The sequence below is a fragment of the Sphaeroforma arctica genome, assembly GCF_001186125.1.
Source record: "Sphaeroforma arctica JP610 unplaced genomic scaffold supercont1.104, whole genome shotgun sequence".
Lineage (NCBI taxonomy): Eukaryota > Ichthyosporea > Ichthyophonida > Sphaeroforma > Sphaeroforma arctica.
Window position 1 is genome coordinate 101599 of NW_014040454.1, and position 10669 is coordinate 112267.

General features: G+C 40.7%; 4 protein-coding genes across 4 annotated transcripts in view; 2 read left to right on the top strand and 2 right to left on the bottom strand.

The window, feature by feature from the left end:
- Positions 1-636, bottom strand: part of SARC_02347 (50S ribosomal protein L13e) — a 4215-nt gene extending 3579 nt beyond the window's left edge. The window contains exon 1 of the mRNA XM_014303904.1: positions 522-636. The gene's annotated coding sequence lies outside the window, so the exon portion shown is untranslated. The remainder of the gene's footprint in view (positions 1-521) is intronic.
- A 438-nt stretch (positions 637-1074) lies between these two features.
- Positions 1075-3325, top strand: SARC_02348 (50S ribosomal protein L6). The gene is made up of 2 exons (XM_014303905.1): positions 1075-1538; positions 2953-3325. The coding sequence occupies exons 1-2, from the start codon at positions 1260-1262 to the stop codon at positions 3223-3225; spliced, it is 552 nt and encodes a 183-aa protein (XP_014159380.1). The 5' UTR covers positions 1075-1259; the 3' UTR covers positions 3226-3325.
- A 3717-nt stretch (positions 3326-7042) lies between these two features.
- On the top strand, positions 7043-8530 carry SARC_02349 (hypothetical protein; the record flags this gene model as incomplete). Its single annotated transcript, XM_014303906.1, has 2 exons — positions 7043-7760; positions 7911-8530. The coding sequence occupies 2 exons, from the start codon at positions 7043-7045 to the stop codon at positions 8528-8530; spliced, it is 1338 nt and encodes a 445-aa protein (XP_014159381.1).
- Positions 8531-8774: 244 nt separating this feature from the next.
- On the bottom strand, positions 8775-10568 carry SARC_02350 (hypothetical protein). Its single transcript, XM_014303907.1, has 3 exons — positions 10464-10568; positions 10006-10151; positions 8775-9745 (listed from the first exon to the last, which is right to left on the bottom strand). Exons 1-3 carry the CDS (start codon positions 10516-10518, stop codon positions 9680-9682), a joined length of 267 nt encoding a protein of 88 aa, XP_014159382.1. The 5' UTR covers positions 10519-10568; the 3' UTR covers positions 8775-9679.
- Positions 10569-10669: the final 101 nt, after the last annotated feature.

Sequence of the window (10669 nt, forward strand, 5' to 3'; positions counted from 1 at the left end):
TACGTAGTATAGTACGTATCTACTTATATATATATATATATATATATATATATATATATATATATATATACGTACGCGTGTTTGTATGTGTGTTTTTTGTGTGTGTTGTGTGAGAGAGTGAGACTATTTTTGATATAATTATAATGCTGTCGACGAGCAGCTGCCAGCCCTTTCAAGTTTGATCTAAAAGTGCAAGAAGGTGCCGTCATAGTAGATCGAGGCCCTCGTCCCCATGTTGTTGTGTGCGTTTCATTGTGTTGCTGATGTGATGCCTAAGACTTATTTCCACTACTCGTAAAATAACTTTGCATTGTATTTTTACACCATTCGCATGTTGTGCTGTTGCTGCCCACTTCGCGGTTCGATACTTTCAATGTCGTTGTTCTCGAATTCAATTCACTCTCGATTAATTCTCCGATCAATCCACGCTACCTAGATCAACTATATCCCTCATTATATTTCCCGTACATATCCGTGTAGCTGCATGCGTGTATATCTAACTAACCCCCCAGTTTACTTACCCAGATGGACGTGAAACTGAATTACGACCAGGGGAAAGGATGAGCAGATGTGATCCCTTTCCAGTTATAAGGCAAACTTCAAAACGTGGGTTTTTGTGGGCAGTGTGAGAAGCACATGCACCTAAAAAAAATTAAATTGGATTTGTTAGTTGGCTCAGACTTGGTATAAATTGTACCAGCCAATGGGTAGGTACACATGCGATATACATACGGTTTCAGTGTTTACGTTTTCTATTTTGCTGTATGTAAATTGGCCCAGTTAAAAGTACGAACCAATACTGCAAAATGATATAAGTAGTACGTATTTGAAAATGTACTGGATTCTTGTTCAACAAAGAACCCTACCAATGATGATCGTCGCAAATCAACTTCTATTTTTGTGTTTATTCCTAACTTAATAGGAGATACGTACTTCTGGGTTCAGCAGTTTACGACAATACTTGATAAATATATCGTAAATAGTTTCTCTGGAAGTTTCTACCAAAAATATTTGATGATGGCCCCCGAAAGCAGAATTGCGACTTGCGAGTGGTTTTATTTACCTCTGCATTTGGTCAGAGTACACAACAACACAAACGAAGCTGCTGTGTGATTCTCCGAAGTATTGTTTACGGAGTTCAAGACGGTATATTGTAGTCCAGCTACATCTAAGTAATCATATTCCATACGTCTATAGTACCTCGGTTGTACACACACTGTAAATCTACATTGCATAAGTGTGACATAGTGTACTGCATAATGTCGAGATTGGCTAAAAGGCCTATGCCTATTCCCGCAGGCGCAAAGCTTACATTGAAAGGCCAAACCCTTAAGGTAATAGGACCCAAGGGTGTCTTAGCAACCCGTCTACCCTCGAACGTGTCCGTTTCTATGGATGAATCGGGACAGAATCTACTGTTCACTTGCCAAAACGAACAGGATCGAAAAAATAAGCAGATGCACGGACTATCGTACGGAATTATAGGCAATATGCTGACAGGTGTCACGTTGGGATTTGAGAAGCATTTAGAACTTCAGGTATTTATTCAATAGGCTAATTCACTTGTTTCAAATCGTGTTTTATCGTGAAGGATGATTGAGAAAATGTTCACGTTCTGACTTGAATATATATATATGTGTGTGTGTGTATGTGTGTGCAGGTAGACGTGTGTGTGGTGTGTGTTCATATTGTGTGTAGTGTGTATGTATTTTTATGAAATTATTTATATACACATATATATATATACGTGTATGTATATATCTGCGTGTGTGTATGTTTTTGTGTCTTTTTGTCTGTCTGTCTGTGAGTAAACATGTATTGTATACACACATATATATATATGTACTTATATATATATATATTGCGAGAGAGCTTGTCAATTTTGCGAGAGTATGACGAAGACTGATTTAGACATATTTGATATATATATTTATTTATACTATCTTCTTTTATGGGTTGATGTTTGTGTGTGTGTTTGTGTAGAGAAGAGAGTTTGTCGTTGTTATTCTTGCGAGAGTACGGCTGCAACTTTTTTATATGTATGTGCAGACGTGTAAATAGTCATACTTGCATGTTCACAAATCTATATGGGTATATTCTATATATATGTATATGTATATAATCCTCCATTTATGGTTATGAATGACTGGTATAAATATAAAATACTAACAAATACCAATGTTTACCTACAACCATATGTATGTATACGTATATGTATATATATATATATATATGCCTATATACACATGTATGAACATATCGAAAGTCCATTTCTTGTGTGTGACAACATTATTGTATACTCTTATACATTTTCTGCTGGATATAGATAGTGCATCCACTCAGACGTGTATTCTATGATATGTAGTATGCTTTCACAGTGATACACATTGTCCATGTATGTATACGTCTGTATGTTTGTATGTCTGTAAGACCTCTCAACTGTGGTTGGCTGTTTTATGTATATTGATAAATATATATATATATATATTCTTGTTACATGATGTGGTATGCTTTCACAGTGATACACATTGTCCATGTATGTATACGTCTGTATGTATGTATGTCTGGAAAGACCTCTCAACTGAGGTTGGCTGTTTTATGTATATTGGTAAATATATATATATATATATTCTTGTTACATGATGTGGTATGCTTTCACAGTGATGTATTATATCCATATGCGTGTATATATGAAACCACTCAACTGTGATCGGATATATTGTGCAGTGCCTGGGTATATTATATGATATGTATCTGGATTTTCGCTGCATCTCTGCTCTTTCTTTTCAACCTCCGGCAAATAACTCGGTTTATCGAGGGAGCATACTCAACTACATGTGTGCGTATATGCGTTTTTACGGATTAGTATACCCGCGTTTAGTGTGATTTATTTTATTGGAGGTTTCTTTTGTGCAAAGTAGCATCATTCAATTGTGGTTTTATTCTCTGCAGGGTGTGGGATACAGAGCTGCCAAACAAGGCGACAATCTCAGCATCAACATCGGATTCAGTAAACCAGTTATATTCGAGCCACCCCGAGGTATCAAATTAGACCTACTTAACCCCACCAACTTGTTGGTCAGAGGAATTGATTTGCAACAAGTAGGGGCTATTGCCGCAAAGATCAGAGCCATCAGACCGCCTGATGCGTACAAGGGTAAAGGCATTAGGTACGGCGACGAGCAAGTACGACTCAAGGCTGGAAAGGGCGGCAAAAAGAAGTAAATAATCGACATTGCGCTATTTCGATTCTTGAGTTTTTTTTCTAAGAAGAGGGACCTATACGTATAAAATCCTTTTGAGCTAATTACAGCTTGATATGCGGACGTCTGTGTATTTATGTCGTGGTATCAGTGATATGTGTATTCTTGGAAGTGTCTTGTATATATATTTGTCAGTAGATCACTCAGGGCACAATCCGATGAACTCGACCCGGTCCACCCAAATCGTATAAGTACAGGATCTACACTAGAAACGTTCGAAGCTCATGTTGATACACCTGTCATCAAGAGCTGATTCTCGGTGCACAACAATGAGATGATGCGATAGGACGCCCCATGTCTTGAATTTCCTGACCACACATTCTGCTTCGTATACGGCTTTGCGAACGAATATCCGCTTTCAATCTCTCTCTCGTATTCTTGAACCCAGATTGCGTCAACGTATTGTTTTTTTTGGGTATGAACACTTTGAGGCATGAAGGATTATATTAATGAAGCCCAAAAAGCGAATTTATAAAATTGGAAATTTGCTGCTTGCTGCATATTGTCATAAGCCCTGACTTGTTTTTTTTGTATTGTTTTGTAGCTGGCAATTGTCACACTCGTGTATCACTTTAACAGACGATGAGCTTTCGCGACTATCTGAAGCACACACTAAAACACTGATCAAAATTTGCCATTGTTGAGTTTTTGGAGGTACGCGTGTGCCTCAAGTTTGATCACACCTTTATTTCTTGGATACGCAACAGTATGAGACTACCGCATGACCTCATCTGGAATCACGGTAAATGGCTTTTATTTACTTCACGATTACCTTTTTTTAGCGACAGAATACGTGCCAATGAGTGAATTTAGTGTTTTAATTTTGCAAGGGTAGTTTTAGAAGTCGAAGTTCCCAAACCCATAGTTCATTCGGTCTACGCGAGAGCGTTCAGATTTTTCAGGAGTGTCAAGGTACATTCAATGGTTTTGTTGGCAGGAAACTTGCTTCGACAGAAAGGGCCTAAAAGGGCACCTTCTTAGTCCATAGAGAACCGGAAATTCAGGCATGTGCCACAAAACTTTCATATACACAATTGGTGGATACACTCACTGCAACTTATGCTGAATGGGGCGGCAACATATTGCATTTTGCTCCAGCGCCCTTTAGCGGATGCTGGATTGCACAAACATTCATAAAGAGTATAGAAGTCCTCGATTTGGAGTGGCAAATTGCACATTGAATCAGAGACCCCTTACAGTGTCAAGTAGTGGTAAGTGTGAGAAAAATGTCGTTCTAGAAGTACACAGCAAGTCTTGAAACTAACTAAGAAAGGACTAGGTTGGTCACCGTAGTGACAGTGATGGCTCATTGGCAACAATTGGAATTTCTCCAATATTCCTGTTTGGACAAAATATTTGAAAGTTCCTCGTAGCTGTATGACTTCATCATTCGAAATTCGAACTCTGAGATTGACTAATATGTATTTAGTACATAGTAGAGCAGAATTCTCTCTCTCTCGGGTGTGCTTGTTACGACACTGATCACTGATCACTCTGTGTGAGTCTGTGAGACTGTGAGCGAGAGCTGGGAATAAATTCTGCAGATGAAGGTAAATTAGATGAAGTTAAATTTTAATATATATATAACAGTAAAGTATCGTCGCAGCTCGCGTCTCGCGGCTTTTTTTTGCCCCACTGTTGTCCACCCTCATGAAAATTTACTATGTATTTAAAAATTCCCTATGAACTGACGCTTCGCGGCTTCTGACAACGGCTCGTACTTTTTTTTTAGCCTTTTTTTTGGTTGGGGCCTTGGGGCCCTGGGGGCGGTAATAGACTAATAGCTACCCTCATTCCAACATAAATATGTACCTGCTTTTTATATATAAAATGTCTCCTCTTGAGCTGGTCTGGTATAAGACAGCATATTTGTTCTGGCGACGTGCCGTAGACCGTCGGGCGTCGGGAACTATGTCTATATGTCTACCCCGACATGACCGTGTGATTTTAAAATACAGTCAAAAGTCCGATAGACATACTGCCCTATAAGGGGACATATCGCGAAAGGTCGGAAACTAGTTTAGGCTCCTGAAGACCTGGAGTCTGGGACTCTGGGACTTTAGGACCGTGAACGCCTGGACGCCTGCAGTTTTGCAATCTTTTGAGTAAGTTGAGTTGCACACTTGCACACTTGCACTGTCTCGCCTCTCGCGACTTGCAGGCACAGCGGCGCAGGCCGCGCAGCCTTGCAGCCGCTGCGTGTAGTTATTGTAGGCTTGCCGCTTGGTATTTATTTTATTAAACACTTCTACTCTTGTTTATTTTTTTACCTCTTACTTTTAAACTATACTCCAATAATTACTAACAAAAGATATAAGAACCGCAGATTCCTGCTAAGAGTAAAGAGCTACAACGGAATCTCAGAATATTTTATAAAATAGAAGTAGAGTACATAGTTGCCTTTGTTTTAGTTTTTTACTATTTTTTTAATACTTTTTATTGTCCCTCAAGGACCCTCATTCTCAAGTTGATTTTATTTTGTTTGCAATTTTTGTTAAAAGTATTTTGTAAAATATCACATATTACTCATAGAATACTATAAGCCATTTTAAAATGATTATTGAGTCAATCCCACTATAGAACCTCTAGTTATAAATATATACTAGCTCTCTCCCTAGAGAAGGGCAAGTTCAATAGTCCGGTCCTACATATGTACATAATTCGGATGAGAAAAATAAATACAATAGTCGAGAGTCGAGTCTCGAGAGTCTCGAGACTACATTCTATGACTCGTCACCATGTCCAATTGTTCATGTTCATGAGCACAATGAGCCATCCCGGCATTCTAGCCATGATCCCGGGCCCGGGCCGGTTGGCTGCTGGCATTTTGCATTTGGCAAGCGAAAAGCCTGGCATTTGTATGACATTTCACTGTTCACATTTGACTTTTCAAATCATTTGGTACAAGAAGAGAGCAGGTCAGCAGGCTCTGAACTTCTGAAGTCTGAACTATGAATATGTAGCTCTAGTGATTAGTGAACTGAAGTCTGAAATAGGAATCAGAGACAGACTGGGACTAGTCTGAGAGTCACTGTGAGTGTGTGCAAGCCTGTGTAATTGAGGCTAAAAATAACAGCCAACACATACAATCAATGATTCAAATTTCAATCAATCATATTTACATAAGTTATAATGCCGACCCAAGCTCAGAAGAAAGAAAAAATTATTTCAATTCGAAGACTCGGACTCCTCGGAGCTGGTGCAGCTCGACAATACTCAATTCTGCATGCCTGCCAAATGTGGAATGCAAATGTTCAACGCGCTCGCGTGCATACAGCAGTAGCTGTAGTATGTACCCCAGTGTACCAGAGGTATGCACTCCTCTCAATCCTGTGTACAGGAGCACAATATTATGTAATATAATACCGCTTTTGCAAAATATTTTACTGAAAGGAAGTATATTGCAAGCTAAGCCTGCAGCTCTGAGTGAAAATACAACTAAAGCAGGTATGGAATGCCATGGTTCAATAGGAATTTGGAGTTTGTTCTAAAATTATTGTGGGATCCTCGCAATATTTTGTCATCTGATGATCTTCACTGGAGAACACGAACTCTTCTCTTGAAGCCTATTTGAATTAAGTGGAATTTTTTTGGGTATTAGTATGTACTCTTGTTGTATCCAAATTCCAATGTGAAGTTTGACGGGGCTATATTGTAAATTAAGTTTGGAAAGAGTGACGAGCGTCAAATGGCAGCCTATAAAGCCAGTGGTATCCTCGGCACACTCTCCACTTGAAATACTACTATCAGAACATTTTAAGTTTGTATTAAATACCAGTATGAAGTTTGCAACTATAATCGCTATCCAACTTGCGGGAGGCCAGCTTGCTTACGCTCGCCTCAATGACGATGAGGTTTTCGCAAACTCCGCTCTTACTGGTCGTAGACCAACATCACTACGTCGCATGTCTAGTTTATTTGGTGCTGTTTGGGAACCCACTGCTTTGAAAGCTGGTTCAGTAAACTGTTACATTGATGGAGTTGATGTTGGGTTTCACTGTCTAATGAGAGCGGCCGACGGAGCAGATGGCCAGATACTCAGAGATAATGTCAATGCACGGACATGCGAGGAGGGCGAGGCTAGCACAGCATCCATCGATTGGAAGAAAGCAAGGGATGCCCTATTATTTGGACAAGTGGAGGGTTATATTACGGGCGCTGATGGGAATCAGGTAAAAGGGCCGCTTGTAGTGTCTGACGCTGGTCTGGAGGAACTTTTACAACAAAACAGAGATAGCGGATATGCACTTGGACTGCTAGGCGGTGATTTATACAGCCAATTCCTCAGCGTAGGGATCAGAAGGTTGATGCAGAGCAAGAGAAGCGCTGAGACGAGCGAGAAACAATTTTACAATATCTGGATATCAGGTCTTCGAGAATTGATCTCAGCCCACGACGTTAACAGGCCGGATGGTGTTGCGGACAACGATGTCCACTGCCACGGATCCGACCAGAGTCACCAGTATCAACACGTCGTCAGCGACCATTTGCAACGAGGTGAGTCCAAGTTCTTCTTTTGATTTATTTTAATCATCCTGGTTTTAAACAAGTACAAGCTTGCAATTCGATATATATATTTGCATGACATTTCACTGTTTGCTGTACCGAACGAAAACTCAACTGAACGTGTTGCTACACTTGCTTCAGGATACTACGGAGAATTATCGTGTGCATGCGGTTACAAGTCACTTGGTGAGTACATCCTCCCCGGGACTGAAGAGACTACCAAAATTCCATGGCAGAGCATCGAAAACGACCCTAACGCGAACCCCTACTTGAAAGAGTTATGGAGCCGGATTAAGATGCACACATTGGATGGCGTGGCTTCTGACTGCGATATCACTACATCAACTCGTGGTCAACGTCGTTATGATTTCAACCGCGCTTATGGTGTACAAGAAATCGAGGGTGTTCCTCGCCGATTCATTAAGATCGGCAACGACAGGACCTGTGGTACATACGGGAATGAGATTGGCTCACATGCCGAGGACAATCCGTATCGATGGGTTGACAAGCAGTGGGGTGCCAGATACCTCAACGGCATCGAATTAGACATGTACAATCATTTCGTGCAAGGTGTCAATGCCCGATGCAAGTCTCAGCCGGCAGTCAAGGCCACAGACAGACAGTGCTATCTCACTATTGAGACAACGTGCGTAACTAAGAACGACGACGGGACCAAGGAGACCACAACGACGCAGATGACTATCCCGGACAAGACCGGAGGGTGTGTAGGTTTCCATGCAGAAGTTGACGGCAGTCGTTAAAACTTCTCATTGTAGAATGAAGCACTTATAGATTGAAGCAGATAAGATTGTTTAGACGCGACTACGCGGCTGACAGAGGTGAACTATGATTATAATGAACATATGTACACAGAAAAAGCAGCGAATAAAAATGAAATGTAGCTGATATTGATTAAAAGATTAGCATTGAAAATGTCCAGCATTAAGTCTCAAGTGGCAATATGATTGACGGCATGATGGGTAGTGAAAAGTTTGAAAATGTTGTGACAAATGTTGTTTACTATGATCGAGCATGAATACCACTTCAGTGGCGAAGTGAAAATCGTCTACTCTGCTGGAACACTTAGGCTTTCTGAATTGACCATATCTTAACCCCATGGGAGTGTGTAAGAATAAGCAATAGCGTATATAACAAGCTAAGAATAGTTTTTATCGTTTACGTTTGAGTTTGTGTCTCGTTGATTGGGGAGATAGAATCACTGGTATAAACCATGGGACAACCTCTAGGTTTGCAGATCTATCCGAATAGTTAGCACTACCGGACAAAAGTACAAAATGCAAACAAATAGACTTCGGAATTTCTGATTCATCTGCTTCATCATACGTGCGTGCATGGTGGTGGTCGTGGCAAAGCTACTACCATTGACGGCTCCAACTTCTGAGAACCCTATTTTAAAGTACATAAGTGTAGCTTGTTGTATCCATTCACGAATGTACTTAGGACGCGACTTCAGCTTGCTTAAATACCCTGCAAAGAAGTCAAGCACAGTACCTGCTATTGTCTACTAGCCCATCCGCTGAGAAATGTATTGTACACGTCACTTATTGGTGCGACAGACCGTAGTGCCCGCTCCGCAATCGTGAGATAACTCGGAAGTCGCATATGCGCACTCATAGGTGATACGTACCTATATCACTACGAACCACACACTCCTCTGTACGGCGTAGAATCCAAATACGTAATCCTATACGTAATCCTATACGAATATGAAGCGTTAATATATCGTAGTGAGCCTACAGATACTGCGATAGATCTTGCCATAGATCTCACAATATATAGGGCACGTAGTTGATACACATGTGTGTGCTGATGTGTAGTCCTACGTGTATGGTACGATACAAATTAAATCCCGCATTGCTCGCGTCGAGGTGTGTTGTTTGCCTCGTACTTCAACCAAGTTGTGGGACAGTGCCGTACGGAGACTGCGATGTCCTCTCGATGAACTCTGCCAATCCCTGTGGCATACGAGTATATGTAGTAAAGCGTACGAAGAAACATTAGGGTTTGTGTCAAAAAAAAATATGAATTATATCCAGAAAGGCGCTCTTGACCGAAAGGACACCTTTCAGTACATTTAAGTCAAGCAACACAACCGTTCAAAATGGACAAAAGTAGACGCACTCACCATTGCCCAAACATCTACACCCAAATAAAGACACGATCTTACACATACGTCGCAGCCTACGTACTCACGAGCAACCAGTACGAATCACACCTGATCGAACAGCTCACATCGGATGGGGTTCTCCATGGAATAGAAGGGATTCTTCAGCGCAAAGTCACTGTACAGTACATATAGTCCACGCAGTACGGCGTCTAGGTTTGCCTGCTTGGGGTCGGTGACTACCAGAAACTTGGTACCTGTATAAGAGAGCCAAGTCAAATTCACAAAGTAGTTATTTCCTCCGATCTCAATACCAAACGTAGACTGAGGTGAATTGACCTATTTTGCAACAAAACATCTTAGCTATAAGGCTTTCGTCACGATAAGTAACATCTAATTCCATAATAACTCGGATAGATCCAGTATGACAATGCTTTAATTTGAATCGACACTCGCAGAAAGAGGGTTTGGGTCTGGTTTTGGGGGTATGAATCAATGTAGACAAGAACAATACGCGCCACAGAACAGTACAAACAGGCAGGGGGATATAGGTATGTGCACCAACATACCTGTCAGTGTCTGGAAGCATTGCAGCTTAAAGGTGCTGGTCTCAAGAATCTCCATCCCGCTTGAGGCCTTCACCGGCGCAATCTTTTGCGTGATAGCGTACAACCTAAATTGAATACAAATTTTAGTGTGCAATAGAAAGGGGATGCGGATGTATACAAAATTTACATTTTTATAATATGTAAATATGTATATATATATGTATATA

Bases quoted from the DNA above. Each gene is read 5' to 3' on its own strand.
- SARC_02350 (XM_014303907.1), bottom strand. From the start codon at position 10,518: ATGGAGATTCTTGAGACCAGCACCTTTAAGCTGCAATGCTTCCAGACA. The intron at 10,152-10,463 runs GTATGTTGGTGC...TCTCTTATACAG, and splicing joins ATGCTTCCAGACACTGACAG to GTACCAAGTTTCTGGTAGTC. The intron at 9,746-10,005 runs GTGTGATTCGTA...CGTATGCCACAG, and splicing joins GATGTGAGCTGTTCGATCAG to GGATTGGCAGAGTTCATCGA.
- SARC_02348 (XM_014303905.1), top strand. From the start codon at position 1,260: ATGTCGAGATTGGCTAAAAGGCCTATGCCTATTCCCGCAGGCGCAAAG. The intron at 1,539-2,952 runs GTATTTATTCAA...TATTCTCTGCAG, and splicing joins AGAAGCATTTAGAACTTCAG to GGTGTGGGATACAGAGCTGC.